General features: G+C 41.8%; 1 protein-coding gene across 1 annotated transcript; it reads right to left on the minus strand.

Annotated features, from left to right (window-relative positions):
- Positions 1 to 2562: 2562 nt before the first annotated feature.
- RRAGC (Ras related GTP binding C) lies at positions 2563 to 19208 on the minus strand. Its single transcript, XM_060019715.1, has 7 exons — positions 18918 to 19208; positions 17018 to 17221; positions 15851 to 16050; positions 13230 to 13344; positions 11904 to 12046; positions 9748 to 9896; positions 2563 to 5502 (listed from the first exon to the last, which is right to left on the minus strand). Exons 1-7 carry the CDS (start codon positions 19152 to 19154, stop codon positions 5351 to 5353), a joined length of 1200 nt encoding a protein of 399 aa, XP_059875698.1. The 5' UTR covers positions 19155 to 19208; the 3' UTR covers positions 2563 to 5350.
- Between the last annotated feature and the right edge of the window lie 2570 nt (positions 19209 to 21778).

Consider the following 21778-nt stretch of genomic DNA (forward strand, 5'->3'; position numbering starts at 1 on the left):
GCATCGGCAGGCGGACTCCCAACCACTGCGCCACCAGGGAAGCCCTGCTTTTAGTTTTTTAAGGAACCTCCTTAAAAAGGTTTTCCACAGTGGCTGCAACAGTGTAAGAGGGTTGCCTTTTCTCCACACCCTCTCCACCATTTAGTATTTGTATACATTTATTATTTGTACATTATTATTATTTGTAGACCATTCTAACCAGCATGAGGTGATACCTCATTGTAGTTTTGATTTGCATTTCTCTAATAATTAGCAATGTTGAACAAAAAGTTGCTTTTTAAAGTATAAGGATCTTACAGTGGAAGTTGCAGCACTTTTCCAGAGACACGTTGGTAGTAACGGGTACTTGGAGGGGTCAGGGGGTTACTAGTTTCCTTCCACTAAGTTCCTCATTATAACTGTCCTTTTGCAATTTTCTCAATTACATTTTAAACAGTTCTGAAGATGCACTGATGTATCTAGTTCTTTTTACATTAAAATTTGTCTTTGTAGAACAAAGTCACAGCTGGGGCTTGTGGAGAGATGACATGCCCGTGGAAGGATAATGTGCTAAAGCCTTTCCTTTGCAGTGTTTTAGCTCTCAAGTGTGAAATAATTACAACAAACCTCATCTGAGGCAAAAGAAAGTGATGAAAGCAGATATTATCATTCAAATATGTGGCATTTCCTTCCTTGGGAGTCTTTAAGAGCATACACATCTACAGCAGATGGCTTAGGGGACAAGTCGTTCTGCCTGCTATAGGCATGAGGATGGAGTGGTCTTCTTAAAGCCCCTTTGAAACCCGTAATCCATGAAACAAAGAATGTTATGACCTTCATCCTCTCCAACCCCTTGTTAAAAAGCTGATACTGAATAGAAAAAGTGAAAATCACAAACTGCTTCACTTCCAATACAGTGTCTCAAGTCATCACTGAATATGATTTCAGGAGAAATAACTTAAGCAATCCTTTGGATCTCTAAGTTAAGTGTACACTTGGGTGATACAGGTAATTTAAACTTTCAGAACAGAGCCAACGGGCAGGAGCCGGAAAGCTTGAGTTTAAATAATACAACACCGCCACCTAGAGGTCAAGCACTAAGGAAATGCACACTGCGGCCAGACCGGGTAAAAAGCTAGACAAGCTACTGCCCACACCAGAAAAGCATCACTGCCTTCACATGAAAGCTGCAATGAGGGGGGGGCTTCCCTGGTGGCGCAGTGGTTGAGAGTCCGCCTGCCGATGCAGGGGACACGAGTTCGTGCCCGGGTCCGGGAGGATCCCACATGCCGTGGAGCGGCTGGGCCCGTAAGCCGTGGCCGCTGAGCCTGGGCAGCCGGAGCCTGTGCTCCGCAACAGGAGAGGCCACAACAGGGAGAGACCCGCGTACCGCAAAAAAAAAAGAAAAAAAAAAGCTACAATGAGGAACATTTAAATGAGCACGGGTTTTTCTTCAGCATACGGGATATTGGAGAAACTACAGAGTAGAAAATACAGGTGATGAGCAAGTCACCAAGGAAGCAGAGAACAGACCCACCCATGTCAAGGTGCTGGGGAGGGGGAGTGGTTAGAGGGCTTTTGTAGAAGATATGGCATTTAAGCTGACCCTGGTAGGATGAACAGAATTTCTATAAGCCAAGGGAAACAGATTCCAGGCTGAAGGAGCAGCTTGAGCTACTAATCTCAATTGTGAAAATGCACAAAATTTCCTCTTATTTTACCAACAGTCCACTAAAGGTTGTATTAAGACACTTGGGAAATGGAATAAAAATCCTATTTCCAATCCCACTGAAAATATTCCAGTAAAGTGTCCTTTGGTATATTTATTATATGCTGCTTGAATAGGCATTTCTTAAAACAGTCAAACTTAGGTACGTGGGATATAAACCAAGGTAAACAGATTTCTCTATTGCAGGTCTTTTCAGAGAATATTTGACTGTACATAGTACATCTCCAAGAGACTACAGAAGGCTGTTTCCAAAGTCTAACTATAGAATTCATGTTCTGCAAAACACCCCATGAGTAAATCCTCCCTCCCTACTAGGGAAGCAAGGTCAAGTGGTGATTTAAGGATGCAGGTTCTAGAATCAAACCGCATGGATTCCAATTCTAGCTCCACCACTATTAGGCCTCTCCAGGCCTGTTTCCCCATCTGCAAATAGAATAGAGGACCTACCTCACCAGGTACTGTGAAGATTACATGAGGTAATACACATAGAAACCACCTGAAATAATCTGTAGTAGGTGCTGTCCCTTCATGTCCCTCCTGCGTGCTCTTTACACGTCCAGACTCCCAACTCTGTAGGAGCAGTTCAAGGAAGATGCTGTTAACAGAAATACACTCCAGCTATGCCCAGCTGCCACCTATAGTCCCTTGGAAGACTGTGTTCCTTCAGGGTTTCTGGGGGAAAGAAGGGGAGTGTTTAAAGTTACTTTGCTAGCTTAGGTGAAAAACAATAATGATATCCACTAACTAACCTCTTCTGGATATAACTGGAAGAGCTTTCAGCATTTGCAAAACAAAACAGGACAGATAGAGAATCTTAACAAAGCCCACGAATCACACACATTAAACTTGTGACAATCATAATTTTATCTTTAAAATTGCTTGTTTCTCTGTGTACACACAGAATTCTAAACGTAGGAGGTAAAGTAATACAATTCCAAATACCTTGAGCATTCTGTATTGGGATATCATTACATACGTGTCTGTGTGTGTACACACGTGCACGTGTGAATGTGTGTATGTATGAATGTGTGTGAACAGGAGAGGTAGTGGTATGTAGAACAGCTCAAACACCCTGCTGCAAAAGATTTAAAACGTTTTATTTCACCATCTCTCCCAGCTCTCTGAGGTAGCCAGTTGAAGACAAACACCCATTGAGATGCAAAACATTTCAGGCAAACCCTCCTTGATAGTTTTCTGATTTTTCCATTTCCTTTTCCTGAGTTGTCCCCTTTCTTCATTCACTTTATTTCTATTCCATCACTTTTCACCTGTTCTCCTTAATCACTCCCTGAATTTATCATTTTCCACAGTAGTACGAAAAAATATTTCTTGGGCACCTATATGCCATGGTACACTCATCTTGAGGCATCATCTCCATTGAGCCAATGGGAGCCTGAGGCTGGAGATGAAGGCAGGCAGCACTGGGCTGCCAGGTCTGCAGCACAGGCCCCCACTTCACTACTAACTAGATCTATGACTGGGTTGCCCCCTGGTTTACCCAGAACAGCGTAGTTTACACCCATTGCTCTGGCATAATTATTAATGGCATCCCTTCCACTCTCAACAGTATCCTGATTCGGAGTTTAACATGTTCATCCCGTCTATTACCCTAGACAATGTTCTTTACTCCTCTGGACCTCAGTTCCCATAATTTGAAAAAGGATACAGGATTAGATAGTATTTTAAGCTTTCTTTTAAATCTATTTTTGTGATTTCCAATTGTTTTAAAATTAAAGTAATCCAGTCATGAAATTAAAGATCTTTCAACCTCTACTTCCCTCCTTTCTATAAACTGATGTATACTTTACTCCAACCAGTTGAGACCCAACCTAACTATGTAAGCAGAACTTAACATTGAAGGGTCAATAATGAGTGTCTCAGAAACTGATGAAAAATGAGCTGGAATCAGTGCAAATTTTGTATAGTGTATTCTATTCATCTCATCCCCTGAACCACTTCCTGGTTTGGATATCATACATTAATTATGCCAGACCCTGGATACTCCCCACCATGAGTGAGATCTGTTGGTATGAAACACCATTTTTACCTAGACCTCCTACCCTAAACAGAAACGGGCCAGGAGATGGTATCTGGACACAAGGCATGAAATTCCTGCAACAGGACAGAACTTGAAGTCTTGAAACATAAGGCATTTTAACCATATGAGGCAGCGAAAGAAGAAATGGATGACAGAGCGGGACAAGCCAATGTTCCATCACCCCAACCTTCTATTACCTTAGGCAAATAAAAAACTTATTCTGGAGTAAATACATTTATTGATACCCATTTTATATAGTTCAATGAAATAATCTATAAATATAAAAGCATTTTTTTTTTTTGGATATCACCATGGTCCATGTAAATACTCAACAGTCAGAATCGTCTGCAGGAAGCACTCCAAGTCACACTGTTAGGTTTACAGACCTGAATATACATATTTCATTAAACAGTGGCACTTATGTACTCAAGTGGTCCAGTGGCTTTGGAATACATGACTACTGGGCATGTGGAGTAAAAATAACGTGTAAGTTTAAGTCGATGGAAAAGGGTATCAATCTTCAACAAAAAGAAACAATTATGAATTAATATCCTAGGTGAAGAAAGTACCACAGTTGACACTTGGCGTCAGAATACTGAAGACGAAGTATGTTTAACGACATGTCGTGGTGCCAATGTGCTCTCCTCAGTCCCAGTGGACAGTCCACCAGCGCCTGAGGGTCATTCAGGGTCAACAAAACAGCAATTCTTAAAGGATCTCGATAGCTTAGAATAAAAGGAATGTGGGGGCTGGTATCAAGTTTAAAGAAAAGTGAGCTACATAATTCAGTGACATAATGCATTTCCCTCCTAAGAGGAGGAGATTGCGGGGAAAACAAAATTTTTTTTAATTCCCTTTGTTACAGTGATCAGAATCATTTATCTAACGTGGGAGCAAGAACCCAGATATCTGGTACCCAAAACACAGGTGCAAAAATTTTCTTCTGTTTTAAAGTTTGTTCTTCAACACTTCCGAGGGAACTAATGCAGCGGCCACTGTTGAGCCTTGCTCTTGACTTGATGCAGCATAAAATTTTCTCATTTCCTCAGAAACAAATACAGAAATGTCCTTTGCTGCAGTCAGACCATGTGTCTTCTGAGTTAGCAAGCAAATGCATTTAGGTCTGAGGTGTGCAAGGTCCAAAATTGAAATCTGAGAGGCAGTGTTAGAACTTAAGCAAGGCAGGATTTTCAGAGACTACTCAAATGAAAATCTAAGCGAAGCATATAAAAACTCAGTTCTTTCTATTATTTTCAACTGGTAATTGACAGCAACATTCTCTGGTAAGGATGGGTAAGTGATGTTATCTCCAGGTCCAAAATATCCCAACTACTTAAAGTAGGACCCCCAAGAGGAGAAAGACACTTGAGGTCTGTGGTCTATAGAATTCTTTTTTGCCATTTTTTTAAAAAAAAGAAATAGTAGCTTCAGTTGCACACCACTGGTTGAAGGGGTTTTCATCCAAATGAGAAACTCTACCCCTTGTCTCTAGTGCAACAGGCACCAGACTCCCACAAGCGGCAACTTCCATGTCCTGTAGCACATGGCATCTGACCCTGGAGTGAGGAATAAGCTGGCACAGACCCCGACCACCGGCATTCAGGCTAGATGGCATTTCGCGGCGTGCCGTTGTGTGTCAACGCTTTCAGGCTGGGGGCACTGGTCTGGTGACCACAGCTCCTGTGAGAAGTCACACCCACCTCAAAAACCTCATGAATAGCTTTTCGGAAACAATGGAAGTTGTAGTCTATTAAACCTGCAGGAGAGAAAAAGGAGATTAGGCCTCCTGAATGTCAACTGTGAGACTATCTACTAGGAAACATTTGGTGACGGAAAAAAATAATTGATATGTATTTAAAAACATATATCCAATTGAGGAATTCTTCACACTGGAAACATGATGAAGCGTATGCCCAAGTGTTAACACTGGTTACCTCTGGGGCCTGGAAGTGAACAGGGTAAATAAAAAAGCAATCAGGAAGACAAATTTGCTAAGAAAATTTACAATGAAATCTAAAGTCCAAGTAAAATACTTTTTGATTTATTAAGCTTTTCCTTTTACAAGTCTCTGAGGCAGCCAAAGAAAAGCTGAAGTGAACAGTTGGAACAGTTTTGCAAACTGCTTAGTAGAGCCATGGGGTTGGGACGTGTCAGAGAGGCCCATCAGGCAGAGTCTCAGGAAGCCTGCTTCCCCTATATGGGAGGTAAGGCAGCTCCGTCCTCATCTGCTCTATGAACTGGCTTCCAAATAAGATTTCGGTCAAACAAAGGGCTCCCTACAGGTACGTATGGACATATGACCAATTCTGGCCACTGAGATAAATGCAAGTGTGTGAGACTTCTGTGAAGTCTCCTTAAAAGGAAGACTTCCCTATTCCTCCCCATTCCTCCTTAATGTCCAGAATATGGATAAGATTGCTGGAGCTCCAGGAGCCATTCCAGATCACGAGGAGAACTTGAGAATAGAAGCCAGTGCTGAGAAGGGCAGAGCAGAAAGAGAGGACTTACGTCCTCGAGGATACTGGGACGTAAAGACAGCACACGAGAAAGAAATCACAACAATCTGATGTTAAAATGACTACTGTGAAAGAAGTCCAAAGGTGGGAGAGCCAAGTGCAGGGCAAAAGCAGCAATGAAAGCTCCAGGTGTGAGGCAGAGCTCTGAGGATACGGGCAGGATTTAATCAGGCAGGAAGGGAGAGCAGAATCACAAGACAACAGCAGGGAGCTGGCAATGAGGGAACACAGCACACAGGTGGAAAACAGGAAACAAACTGGTCTGGCTGGAGATAGGGGCAGAGAATTTTGGGGAAAAGTACTGAGAATGGAGTCTGAATAAGCAGGTTAGAGTCAAATTACGGAGGTCCTTCAGATTCAGGAAAAAAATAAAAGTTTTAGTAAGTTCAACTACATTAAAACTGACTTCTATGCAAATGGTAAAATTAAACTGACAATCAAGGAAATGTGAACACTGGCTGGATATTTGATGATATTATGAAATCACTGTTTTTTGGGGTTCTTTTTACACAAATACTGATGGTAATACTGCTATGCTTTAAAAAGCGCACTCACTGCCTCTTACAGACACCTGCTGAAATCTGTACAGACAAAATGATTTGATGTTAGAGATTTGCTTCAAAATAACCCAGTAGGGGGCTTCCCTGGTGGTGCAGTGGTTGGGAGTCCGCCTGCCGATGCAGGGGACACGGGTTCGTGCCCCGGTCTGGGAGGATCCCACAAGCCGCGGAGCGGCTGGGCCCGTGAGCCATGGCCGCTGAGCCTGCGCTTCCAGAGCCTGTGCTCCGCAACGGGAGGGGCCACAGCAGTGAGAGGCCCACGTACCGCAAAACAAAAAAAACAAAAACAAAATAACCCAGTAGGGAAAAAGGTATAGCAAGCAAATAAGAATGGCTATGATTTTGATAACTGTTGAATCTGGGTGATAGATAAAAAGGGGTTCCCTCACATTATTTTCTCTACTTTTTTATGTTTGATAGTTTCCACAACAAAAGAGCAAAAGATAATAATTTAGTTGTGAGGAGGATATACAGCAAATAAGACTGACCATGTCTTGATGACTGTGAAAGCAGGAAGATGGGTACATGGAATCGCTGTGCTAGTCTACTTTTGTGTATATCTGAAAATTTCCATAGCCAAAAGTTTTTTAAATTTTTAAAGATTAGAATGGAGAGGGCTTCCCTGGTGGCGCAGTGGTTGAGAGTCCGCCTGCCGATGCAGGGGACACGGGATCGTGCCCGGGTCTGGGAAGATCCCACATGCGGCGGAGCAGCTGGGCCCGTGAGCCATGGCCGCTGAGCCTACGCGTCCGGAGCCTGTGCTCCGCAACGGGAGAGGCCACAACGGTGAGAGGCCCGCATACCGCAAAAAAAAAAAAAAAAAAGATTAGAATGGAGAAAAATAAAGAACTCCTAAGTACAAAAAAGACACAGTACAAAAAAGATAGAAGTATATGAACAGATAAATTACCAGAGAAGACACCTGAACAGACATAAAAGGGTACCTGCAGTGAAAAAGATGCTTGCTCTAACCCGTAATTAAAGAAATAAAAACCAGAACCAAATGAGATACCATTTCACACCTACCAGACTGACAATAACTAAACAGTCTAACAATATCAAACATTATCAAGGACATGAAGTGACAAGAACTCCCACAAAGCACTGTCTGGGGTGAAAATAAGCCACTTTGGAGAGCAATTCAATAATGCCTAATAAAGCTGAAGACATATGTCCTCTATAAATTCCACTCCTAAATACTTATTACTCTTGAGAAATTCTCCATATGTGCAAAGGCAAACTTGTTCATGAGCATTTCTTGCAAAACTATTTGTAATCTTAAAAATCATCTAGATGTCCAGCAAGAAGAATATAAATTGTGGTACATGCAATCCATAGACTACTGTGCGGCAGTGACAACTGAATGGACGAACTGGAGCTACACCTATCGATACGGATAATTCTCAAAAACAATCTTGAATGAAGAGAAACAAGCAACTTGCAGAAGACAACTTACATTTGGACATCATTTACACAAAGATACACAATACCCTATATTGTTTAAGGATAGATATGAAGCGAAAGACTAAATCATGCACAGGAAAAAGAAAACACTACATTCAACAGAGCGCAAGAGGGGGTTTCAACTGAGAAACACACAGAAGACAAATATGTATTTGTCATGTTTCAGTTCTTAAGCTCAAAGGTGAATACTCACATTTTTGTTGTACCCAAAACACTTTGTATATCTAAAATATTTCATTAATATCAACATCAGTGAAATAATATTAATTCATTCAGTATTAATTAATATCACAAAACCCAAGCAGAAAAGCAGGGACTTGTTGCAGTGAATAAGAGTTACTATAGATCCTTGAGTAGTTAAATAACATGATAAAAGGAATTTTCTGAAACCTAGTCTGCCTTTAGAATAAAAGATGATACATGCTGAACCATTAACATATATGTTGAATGCAGCACCACAGGCTGGAGGAATGAGGACCTGGATTGGAGTCACCAACAGTGTAAACGGAAAGGACACCCGAGAAACAGTTCCAAGAAACAAATGGTAAGATTTGGTGAAAACTGAATGTAAACACAGGAAAAGAATAGAAAAAGGAAAACACAGAATGCTCTCTGTGAGATGATCTGCAAGAGCCTCATGGGCAATTACACCATACGATTACCTGACTGCACATAGCTAAGCTTGGACACCAGAAAAACGGCGTAACGAGTAACAGAAGTAGAGTAGCCGGGATGGTCGTGAAACAAAGGGGAAAATATTCATCAGTTTTTGACACCATGGACAACATAAAATATTTAAGTGAAGATGTCTTACTAATAGCTCCAAACACAGGATGGAAACACAGGCCCAAGCCAGAGTTGGAGAGGTGAATTTTTCAATCAACTACACAGAGAAGATTAACTGAAGGCATGGATGAGATGCGCTGACCAGGAGAATTAAGTGAAGAAGCGAGCAGGAGACCTGGCTCTGAAGAACACTCAGAAAAAGAAAAACAGAAGAAACAGGACAGGTGGTCAGAGAAACAAACACATAGAAGAACCCGGAGAGTTCTGCTTTAGGGAAGCAGAGAGAAGAAAGCTTGAGGGAGGAGGGATTGACAGCACATGCTTCAGAAGCCTGAAGAGGCCACAGAATGAGAAAAGGCCACTGAATGCAGCAAGAAGAAGACCTAGTAACCTCTCAAACAGCTTCAGCAGACTGGTTCAGGTGGAAGCCAAACCGTAGGCAGTTAAGACAGGTAATGGAAGGATGTAAAATGAGAGAGGCTGGAATAAAAAACTTGATTTAAAATAAAAGACCAAAAGAAGGCAGGAGAAAGTCTGCACTGTACGTGGACGGGAAGGCACAAAAGGAGTTTGAGCTGGTAAATCCTCTAACACTGCAATATTGTTTTTTCTTGCTTTCAAGAACCTAAGAAATTATGACAAAGAACTTAAAGAAATCTTTTTAAAATGCATTACCTTTTCGTTCAAAACTTTCTTCCCTAAGGATGCAGACCAGTGCCAAAAATTTAGTCACCTCCTTTAAATACAGGACCGTTGTGTTATTCAGCTTGATGATGGCCATAGATTCTTTGTCGTAAGCACTTCCACTTCCATCTTCCTTTAACCTGTTTTAAAACAAAGTATCATCCATTAGAGGTTTCCCAACTCAGCATTTTGTCACATTTGCACAACAATAAGGGTTTCCACCCAGTTTCCTGACCGTCTTTTGAGAAAGGAGAATGCCCGCTCTCCCTTATTGGAACAGAAGCTGTGTTTAGCTATGGGTGCCCAGCCCATGCTGCAGTATTCATTCCATGCGCTCACATCACCTTCTTCACCTAGGATGCATGGAACACAGCAGGTTTCCAACATTCCCTCACACTAATTGGCGCTGACACCCTCTACAAATAAAGAAGGACCTGAAATATGAAAACTGCCATCAGTGAAAAAGGAGTAAATACAAAAACTAAAATCAATAAATACGGTCCCGTTCAAAAAACATAAATCAAGAGTCAAGTAAGCAGGACTTCCTGGTGGCACAGTGGTTAAGAAACTGCCTGCCAACGCAGGGGACACGGGTTCGATTCCTGGTCCAGAAAGATCCCACATGCCACAGAGCAACTAAGCCTGTGCACCACACTACTGAGCCTGCACTCTAGAGCCCGCAAGCCACAACTACTGAGCCTGCGTGCCACAACTACTGAAGCCCGTGTACCTAGAGCCCGTGCTCCACAATAAGAGAAGCCACTGCAGTGAGAAGCCCGCGCACTGCAACAAACAGTAGCCCTGCTCGCCGCAACTAGAGAAAGCCCGTGCGCAATGAAAACCCAATGCAGCCAAAAAAATATATATATATATATCAAATAAGCAGCAAACTGAACTTCAATAAAGCATACCGAATTGCACACATGTATTGTGTTAAGAATACGAAGTAATGGCTATTTCTCTTCTTTTTTATAATGCACTTTATCATATATAATGTAGTTTACAGTGTACCTTATACAGAAAATAAACTTTATAACTAAATTTGATTTATGAAAATCTGATTTATTTTAAAGAAAAAGCGAATGTTCTATTCATCCATTTTTAAAATTAGGAATAGGAACATGAAACTCTTCTGCATAACCTACGGACAAAATCTCATTTTCACTGTGGAAAGAATAAAAACAAAGGAGAGCATATAATCACAAAACTGAAAAAGAGACAGGAATGCAAGACAAGAATAGACAGGTAAAGAAGAGGTAACACAAATGCATTCTCCTACCCAGAGGCAGCTGGACAAAGACACTGACAAGGTTAGGCGGAGAGAGCAAGGTAAAGGGTAGGGACAGAGAGATGAAAGAGGAATTTAGACTAGGTGGAGCAGAGAGGAACAACAGATAAAGGACACAGGTATCAGAAAGCAAAGGTAATGTCAGAGCATCGAGACAGTGCATTGTGAGGACTGACATTAATACATGAGATGAATCAGGGCTATTAGAGGCTGCAGAGGTTACTGGCTTTTGAAACACCAGTAAGTTCACCAAAGTTTTCACCTATCCTCTGGGTTATTCTACAAAATCACTTCTTTGCCAGCTTTTACAAATTTCTGTATAGAGTGTGGTAAATATGCATAAAACAAGAGTTTATATTTTAGAGACTTATTTTGGAAACTTAGATGTATAGGTCAAATGTTTATAAGTTCTTCTGACGTCCAGAATTCTGATTTCCTTGTTTCTGAGCTCTCTGAAAGATTAAGGATCCCTCAGTTACACAAAACCTGAGATTAAATTAGGAACCAGTACATACTTTGTTATTCAGAGTGTTTTAAATAAATTAATCTTATTTATTGATCTAGCTAAGTTGCAGTAGTGAGAAGACACAGTACAAACCCCCCAAATAATAGCAGGTGAAACTTTCAGTGATAGTGAGTCTGGCACTAGTCACACCGGTCTTATCCACCTATGCTGAAGGAGTTAAGACCCAGCAGCCCACCCACACAGAAATCATGCTCCAAGTTGAAGCACTATGGTCAGAACAATTCTACTTCATCACTACTTGCTAGACGCCTCAGAAATTAATCCCCCTGACAAATCAAGCTGGTAGTCTTCCCCGTATCTGAGATCTTGCAGAAATATATATGTACGACTTACCCATATATACAAGACACATCAATTACAACATCAATCATGTCACAGCAAAGTTCATATGACTGCATATCCACAGGAGAACTGTCTGTTGCAATGTAGATTTTGCTGACAACATCGAAGAGAAAAGCTTTTTCAATACCTGAATTCTTGAAAAAACAAAATTGAATGTTCATTTTTTAAGAATCACAATTTGTAAACTTATCAAAGATCTTGAATCACTGATTAACATCCAAGAGCATTTTTAATTATACAACCTAAAACCAAGAGAGCAAATAGTACTTGCTTAGGAGACACGTCTCTTATCCAAAGAATAAAAGTGGAATTATTTCTCTGCTCTGATTTACTGACATAATCGCACCAGTCAAATTTGTTTTTTCTTCATCCTCTTTACTTAAATGAATTATTTCCTAAGATGCCACACACACACCCAAAAAAATCTCCAAAAATCAAGCCATGCTACATTTTCAATAATCCTTTTTGGGGCAATAATCAATCTCTGATTCAAATGACCTTGCTACCAGAAAGGTTTGATGTGGCAAAGAATGTTTCACATCAACATCTAGCATAACCCAAAAAGCCCAAAGAACTGGGGATCACTATACATTGAGTCCTTCAAAGAAATGTTTGGGAAATATAGTGGCTGAATGCTAAATTTATTGGAAGAATATCCTTTTTTATTAAGCTGAATCCTCAAAATAAGTAATGTGAAATATGACACAGATTACAGTTAGCAAGGAAAGGATCAATTTTTCAATGTGGCCTCCAATAAGGCAGAGATTAAGTCCAATTCCCAAAACCCAATCTACCCTACTTTCTACTCTTCCTTCAGGAAACAGATACCATGAAGATATTAATTCAGAAAGCATGAGAAAATATCTCATCAGGGCATTTTAAAACAAGAAAAAGTGAGTATTAAGGAAAAAAATTCAGAAAATAACTCAAGCCTTTTTTTTTTTTTTTTTTTTTTTTGCGGTACGCAGGCCTCTCACTGTTGTGGCCTCCCCTGCTGCGGAGCACAGGCTCCGGACGTGCAGGCTTAGCAGCCATGGCTCACGGGCCCAGCCGCTCCACGGCACATGGGATCTTCCCGGACTGGGGCACGAACCCGTGTCCCCTGCATCGGCAGGCGGACTCTTAACCACTGCGCCACCAGGGAAGCCCTCAAGCCATTTTTTAAATGTTTTTATTACTTACTTTACACTTAATTGTATTATTAGTCTTTAAGCTTGATTCAGACTAATTCCAGCAATTTTTTGGAGAACTTGATAACACAAATATATTCAACAAAAACGGAACCAGAAACTACAATGAATTAAATAGCTCACTTACTGATATAAAGATATTTAATAGATTTTCCAAGGTCGGTAGTTGTGGGATAAGTTTCTGCACCACCTTACTAAAGGCTTCAAATATTGAATGGTCATAGATACTAGTCAAATAAAAGCTGAAAAACACAACATAGTTTGATTAATTTGAAAAATCTTAAGTCCAGTGACAATTATCATGATACATAGAATTTTAAGTTTCTTAACATTTGATTTCCGTAAGTTCAAACACAGCCTCTTTATCTTGTGTACCATACCCATCATGAAAGATGACAAATGCAGTTTCCCCACCTGGCTTGTAGCTCTCCGTCCCTTTATTGCATTTACACAGAGGGCAATTGAGGCAGTACACAGGAAAGCATTTTCAGATGCAGAAACCTGAATATTCACCTAAGTCTTTGCAATCTGATCCAAAAACCTTGGTTTCTTAAGCCCATAACTGACAAAAACCAAGATTAAAACCAAGAGAAAGCTCATAGGAGATAGGTGACATTCATTAAATAAGAATACAATACAGGTCTCTACTAAAATGTTACCGCTTCAGAAAGTTCCCTCCTGACTCCCCTACCTAAAATAGTACCCCTGTACCCATTACTTTCAACCCCTTTCCCCTAATTTGTTTTTCTTCACAGCACTGGTAAGCACTTAAAATTATACTATACATTTATTTATAAATGCTTCTGAGCTGTCTCATTCATCAGAATATAAGCTCCATGAGGACAGAGACTCTGTCAGCCTTGCTCACAGCTGCAGGCCCACTACCCTGAAGAGTGCTCATAAACATTTGGTGAATAAATGAATGAATAAAACTGGAGCTTAGAATTTATGTAAATAACATATTATGGAGGATGAGAGCAGGGGCTCTAGAGAAAATGGAACAGCTATCTGGAGGCCTAAGAGGATGCACAGTGAAGTAAATTTGTAGATTTAACAAAACACGTATTTGCGAGAGACCTTTAACAATAACAGTGTGGTCAATTGTACCTACTTTCTCACTCCGGGAATATACTCTTCGTTATAAAGTTGTATCCATTATATAATTATAAACACAAATTACAAAGTCAGAGACACATAACTGTTTATATCACACTTTGTACCTAATCTAAAGACACTTTCAAAGAGCTCACCTAAGAAGCTAACCTAGATGGGGCTCTAATCTAGATGTCAGAACAATGGCACAGGTGAGATCAAGATGATCCCCCCACAGGCACTAGGGTCAAAGGAATATTTTGGCAACGTGAGAAGGTCCTGCAGGAACTATGAGGCTTGGAGGTGGATGGGGGCAGGGAAGAACCTCCAAGCCACAGGGCACTTTATAGTAAGCTAAGTTTCCGAAATTGGAAATCAAATACAGCCTCATCCATAGGCCTGCTAGTTATTAATAAAGCTTAATGCTGTTAACAAGGCCTAGGGCCCCAAAGAGAACTGGAAAAAGGGATGGTGCGTACCAATGAGGCGGGATGCCCTGGAAAGGGACACAGACGTGGTGTTAAGAGGACCAGAAGGGTTCCCATGGGCACTGGAGAACACAGGACAATCATGGCTTAAAATCCATCATTCATGGTGGAAGAGTAAGATTGAAGAATTTTATGGGAAGATACTTTCACTTTCTCCTACAAATACTGCTGAATTTTTTTAAAGCCTGAATTACTTGCACATATTTTAATCCAGGCTAGAGGTCAATGAGACTTTTCTATGTGGTTTCCTAGGAGAATAACAGAAGGATCTTGGAGCCAGAGGCCCTAGAGAATATTAGGGGTTGAAAAATGGGGGTTGGCTTGAGCCTATAGAGAAGTCATTATAACAGACCAGGGATAAGGAAATAGCTATGGTTTGTCTCTCGCCTGCTTCCCCTTTAAGCTGTTTATATCATCAAAAGAACATTTTCTTGGGTACTTTTTATTAGTCATTTCTACCTAAACCATAAAAAAATAAATAAATAAGATGTAGGAAATATTTCTTATACACTTTCAGAACACAAGTACACAAGTCATCAATCCTAATAGGTGTTCTTTAATAATTTCTTAATATTTAATTATGAATCGGCAGTTCTTTAAACTTGAGAGCTCTTTAAACTTGGTAAGATACACTCACTTAACCCAATTTTTAGAGATTCATAAAAGCGTGTTTTAAAAAACATAAACAAGATACATTACAGTCCAGACATTAAAGTGTACCCTCTTTAAAAAGCTCTTCCTACTGAAACAGACACTGTGAAAGCTCAAGCTACAGACTTTTACAACAAATGCGACAGAGATTCCCTGAACTGAGGCAAGAAGGAAAAAATAATAATAATAATGAAACCAAGAGAGGGGAGCCCCAAAGCAGATTTATGCCATGAGGAAACAGCCTGACTCCAGTCTCTCGAGATGAATTTGTAAACACACCTACAGAAACACACTTCACATGACTTCCACCTCTGGGAAAATGCAAAAAAGGGGGAAAGTAACGTCTCAATAACATTAGGCTCCCAAACCTGCTTGAATTCAACAACAAAGAGATCAAAAACATTACAGATTTGGGAAGGGTATACCAGTAACAGAGAGCTACGTGTTTGTAATGACAGAGATGGGAATACATTTACACACTTTTCAGGGCTCTCATATCAAACACACAGGTTGTTACCTAAGGTGGAGTTTTTCTAGCCCAGCATCTGCAAGGTCATCATTGGCCCTTTGATGAATGTCCCTCTGTGTTTCTATTTTGTGATCATCAGACAGACCATCAACTTTGTGAATAAAAACCTCAAAATTCATGTCTGGGTTAACTTTGTAGGCTTTAGAAACAGTAATGTGAAGTCTTGTTAAAGCCTCCATGTAGTCATCCTGTAAGTCAGAACAAAATATTTTTTAAAAAGAAATCTTAAGTTAAGAAAGCCTCAAACTACCTCTTTCCCCAACCACAGAAAATATATTATCCTAATTATTCATAAATATTCAAACATCCAAATACATTAACTTATACCACTAAACAGATCTTCAATCGCTCAAGATAAAGAATTCAACTACCAAGTTAATGCTTGTAATTTTTAATACTGATAATATAAGGAAAAGAAATGGGAAATCGACACTTCTTCCCAATGGAATTTTTAAAGTAATCCCAGCTCTGCCATTTATTAGATGTGTGACTTTAAGCAGGTTGCTTCAACTCTGTGATCTCAGTTTACTTATCCATAAAATCGGAATTACAGTACCTACCTCCCAGTTTTGTGAAGACATTAATTAGGTCATGTATATGAAAGCAGCCATTACAGATCCTGTCATTCAGAAAGCATTCCTAACTAATGCTTAAGCTTAGAAAAAGTAAGATTCTTAAGGATGGAGACACATCCCATCAGTCTGAGTGCCCGCCACATGCTAGGCCCTCAATAAGTGCTCCTTGGGCTAAACCCTACTTGGTCAACTAAAGAAACTATTCACTTTAATATTTACTGACTCAGTTCTCACATTCCTCCTTATATTATGGGCACTGATGAGACCTTTTCAGTGAGTGACATCACTACTGTAATAGTTAATAGAGTACAGCAATATCTACTATTAACAAAAACGGAACGCTGCTCACTAACTAGAACTCAGGGATATAAACCATATCTCCTAGTCATCTGATATTCTGTACTTGTACAATGGCATGTCTGTTCCCAAAGCACCTCTGCAGGTACATCTCTCGCACTGTTAGGGAATCTACTGGCAAAGAAATAAGCTGCAAGAAGCACATGACAAATAAACAACTTTCCTTTGTTCCTACATCTTCCATCACCAAAGAAGAAAAGTAAACATTATCATTTCTAACTACCTGTGCATCAATGACATATATCAAAGCTCCTGTTCCCCTGAAGATCATCTCGTAGTCAAAAGTAGGGTCGAAAAAGTCCATTTGCCCAGGAAAATCCCATATTTGGAAATTCACAAAGGAGCTATTTGAAATGTCATCTTTGTAAATCTTGTTGGTACTTTCCAAAAAGAGGGTCTCGTTGGGTGACATTTTATGAAACACCACCTGTCAAAAGAAAGAAAACAATTTAATGACTACTCCAATTTTTATTTAAAATACAGAACTCCACCCTGAATTAACATAATTTAAAGAACTTGATCCTATACCAAAAATTTTAAAAGAGGTAAAAAGTGAACGGTGTATCCACTGGTATCCACTATCCTTTAACTTCTAACAGAAGACACCAAATTATTGAAATCAAATCACCAGAAAAGCTGAAACTTTTCTGCTATTTTCTGTCTGTATTCAATACTAGCAGTAGCAATGTCTCTCATTTCAGTTTGATTTTTTTTCTGTAAAACTATCAATTCTGCCAAAATCTGCTTTAAGATTATGAAAACTTATAAAGTTTAAGCAGTTTTGTTCACTGAAAACTTATCAGGCTCTGAGAAATAATCAGAAATGAAACTGACTGGACCCTGCCCTCAATGGGTTTGCAGTATTGTGGAAGAAATGAAACAAAGGCAAATTACACCAAGCAGAAAGTGACATATTGAGGGAGAAGGAATATATGTGGGGAGGGGAAAGAATGGGAGTTGACAGGGAAAAGACAGCTCCCAAATAAATGGTAAAGGCAATTGTTAAGAATCAAAATTATCACAATCTATACAATTCTAACACAAAACTAATTTGCCTCTCTGTTACTTTCTAGATGAGAAAAATGGATAGTTACTCCCAAGGCTTAGATAGTGAGTAACAAGTGAAAAGAATTAAAATCAGTTTGCTAAAAACCTACCATAAATGTACTCAGATTTTGCTGTAAAGGTAAAAGATAAATAAAACACAGTAATCCATTACACGTGGAAGAAGACTACTTCTTAAAAACATCATGTCTACAGAATATCATGCAGAGATTTATTTTGGAGAGACCTCTGCAACAGAGTGGAAAGGGCAAAAGGCCAGGTATCTAGCATTTTATCGCCAGCTCACTTTGTGTGTAAGAGCCATGACTGATGAAGGAGGTCAACTCTGCCTCTATTTCCCCCTTATTAAAAAGTGAGGAACCCTCCATCCGTTCCCGACATTCCCCAAGTGAAAGCACATGGACTGACAAAGGTCTGCAAATATTCTCCAGGTCTCAAAATTTTTGTAGCCACTCACAAACGGGGGACAATCACTAGTAATTATACTCACCGGGCCACAAGTACTAAAATAGGTGGAAGAACAGCCCCCAAATCCCACAAATGTCACAGTGAAGTCTCCTTCGTACTAGTAACAAGAGGAGGCATTACAAAGGCCAAAGAGTTAGTCACTACTCTTTCTGACGCTGCTCCCTGGGGCTCACCTGGGAAGCCCTGAAAACTCAGATCACCTGAAGTGAGAGGCGCAAACACAACCGGGTCCGGGGAGGGAGTGTGGGAAGTTCTCCAAGTTAGAACCGGGGAGCAAGTCTCAGTTTCGTGAATGGCACAGGGGCTGGGTCCCAGAGGCGAGGTCCCGGGCGGTGCCACGGACACCTGCCTCGCTCCGGCCACTCGGGGAGCGCGGGGACCCAGTCGGCCTCGGCTGACCTGGGCGTGGACTCCAAGATCGGGGTCCCGACGAGGGCCGCGCCCGGGCTCTGCTCACCGGAGGAGAAGAGAAAGTGCGCTGGGACAGCCCGGCCGCCGCCCTCCTCGGGGCCTCCCCCCCGGCGGCCACCCGCGCCCCCGGGTAGAGGAGGGAGGGGGAGGGGCAGAGGGGCCGGCGAGGCCCCACTCACCTTCTGGATGGAGGACTTGCCGCTGCGCCTGAGCCCCATGAGCAGAATCCTAGGCTTGGAGCTGTCAGCGCCCCCCGGGCCACAGCCTCCGCCGGCCCCCGCCCCAACCCCGCCGCCCGCCGCTGCCGCCTCCTCTTCTTCCTCCTCCACGCCGTAGCCGAAGTCCTTTGGGAACGAGTCCGCCGGGCCGTAACTGCCGGCGAGGGGCGTCTCCTCCGCCCCGTACTGCAGGGACATGGTGCTGGAGCAGCTGCCGCCCGCGCCCTGACAGGCCACGCCAGGCCGAGCCAGGCCGCCGCCTCCCCAGGCCGCCGCCGCCACCGCCCCCGGCAGCCGCCACCGCCATGCAGCCCGCCCCCCGGAGCCCGGCTCTCATAGGCTCGGCGCCCGGACCCGGCCCCTCATTGGCCGCCCGAGCTGCCACTCGGGAGCAGCAAGGTAGGTGGTGCCCGTCACGTGCTCGGAATCACCTGACTCGGAGCCGTGGAGGGGGGAGGAGGAGTCACGAGGAGGGTGGCCCGGCCCGACTGAGCCCTGAGCCCTCTGCCCTCCGCCCCAGCCCGCACTTCGGCCCTGCCCAGCCACGTACCTTGCTCCTCACCGCTCTCCTACTTTCTTCCGGGCTCCGGAGGCCATCGCAATAGGAGATGCTCTCTGGGCACTTGGGAGAATTGACTGTCCTCCTACTACTATTGTGCTCGCCCAACCAGTATTTATTGATGCCCGCGAAGTCCTGGGGCACAAGGGGCACAGAACTGGAACCGCCTTGGACCCTGCCTGCCCTCAAGTTGCTCCAAGATTAATGGGGATCGGACCTCTGCGTAAGTAGCTTCCGTACGAGATACCAAATCGTAAGGTGAAAGGTAGATAAAAATGCTCGAGAGTTGGGTGGACGCATCTCTAAGGAGCTGGCGTCTGAATAGTTCTAGAAGGATGGATATGGTTGGGATGTGCAAAGGTATGGAGGAGGAGCCAGCCAGAGTGAGGGCAAAGCCTCAACCAAGGCAGAGTCATGGGTGAGATAGTTCGTTCTAGCAGGTAACTGGACCCTGATAGGAAAGCAAGTGCAAGCAAGGGAGAATGTCTTATCCTCTTTCTTCAGCAAATCACTGACAGTGAATACTCCTGCCACTTCACACTCATCAGGACCAGATTCCCCCTCTCCTCCCCACCCAAAGTCTACTTCTTCAGTAATCCTGTCCACCCATAGAACATTGCATCTTCTATGACCTCCTTCAGATCAGAAACCAAAGGAATGAATAAAGAAAGCAAACCAAAGCAAATGCTTATCACCAATGTTTGGGAAAGCTAGAGGAATTTTTACTCTTCAGTCAGGCTTTAGAATTGGAAATTTGACAAAAGAGGATCCTCTTCCTGAAGGGGGCATGGGTGGTGGTACTGATCTTCCAAGGAAACTAACTTCTTGATTGTGAAGGGAAAGCATGTATGCAAATCTGGGACTTGGTTCTGTCTGAACGTCGAAGTTAAAGGTAGGACACATACTTAGAGGTCATCTAGTACAACCTCTCACCTAAAGAGAATCCACTCTACAGTGCCTCTGACTGATAGACATGCAGCATACACTTCAATAGATGCCAGGGAAGAGAGCTCACTATCTCAACAGGCATCCAATTCCACTGTGGTAAAACTTTGTTTAAAAGTCTCTTATTCAGGCCAAAAATCACACTCCCTGGAGCTTATATACCAGAGTCTAAAAGCAGTGGTCATCATCTTTTTCACGACAGCACCTCACATATTAGATTACAGTCTTCATTACCCACTGTCTTCTCTGTTCCACATTAAACATACTCAGTTCCTTCAGCCATTCCTTCTACAGTAATGTCCAATAGCACTTCCTGTGATGACAGAAATGTTCTACATCTACACTGCTCAATTGTTGCTAGTGTGACTGAGGAACTGAATTTTTAATTTTGTTTAATTTTAATTGCCAGATGTGGCTAGTGGCTACCGTATTGGACAGCACAGCCTGATAGTTTCAAATGCGCTCTCCTTTATATGCAACTGAGCTTGTCAACATCCATCAAATGTCTGACACCTACAATGCAATACTGACCAATACAGCCTTCAGGGTGACTGTTTAGCACCTGGACAATATTTCTATTAATGCTTTCCAGAATGGATTTTTTTTTTTAATATACATGGAGTATAAGTGTTTCACACTGATAGTCACTGGAACTAGTACTTTGTCAGCAATCCTAGTGACTAAACTTGTATAGCTACATTTTTTAACCTAAATATAAGACTTGATATTTCAACTTTTTGGCTTAGGCTGTGAAGTTTAGGTACTTCAAGTTGTTGATCATTTTCGAGCTCATTTCAATATAGTCTACCAACCAGCCCTTCCAACTTTGTGGCGCTTAGAGAATTAGCATTACTACCATCTGACCCATATGTAGTCCTTTACAATTTGCAAGGTACTTTTACATCCATTATGTTTAATTTGATCCTTACAATACCTTGTGAGGTAGGCAAGATAATGAAATCTACATTTTATAGATAAGGCAGCTGAAACAAACAGGAACTAAATAGATTGGATCCTTTTTTACTCCAGTGAGCATCTTCTTGTATACTGTCTTCATTCAGATCCTTGCTAGAAATGTTGAAGAGGACCTCCAGAGGCCAGGCTGACCCTGAATTCATAGCACTGACTGATACAGCAGTTTAAGCAGGTCAGTTCCCCCAAAAGGTCTGATTATCCAACCCACAGGTTGCCATTCTGTTCAAAAGGATGGTACAAGAGACAGTCATTTGACTTACATAAATATTAATACCAGTCCCATTGGGAAAAAAGCAAATGAGGGTTGGCTGCCAGAAAAAATTTCTACTTGCCTGTCCACAAA

This window comes from Delphinus delphis, chromosome 1, assembly GCF_949987515.2.
Source record: "Delphinus delphis chromosome 1, mDelDel1.2, whole genome shotgun sequence".
Lineage (NCBI taxonomy): Eukaryota > Metazoa > Chordata > Mammalia > Artiodactyla > Delphinidae > Delphinus > Delphinus delphis.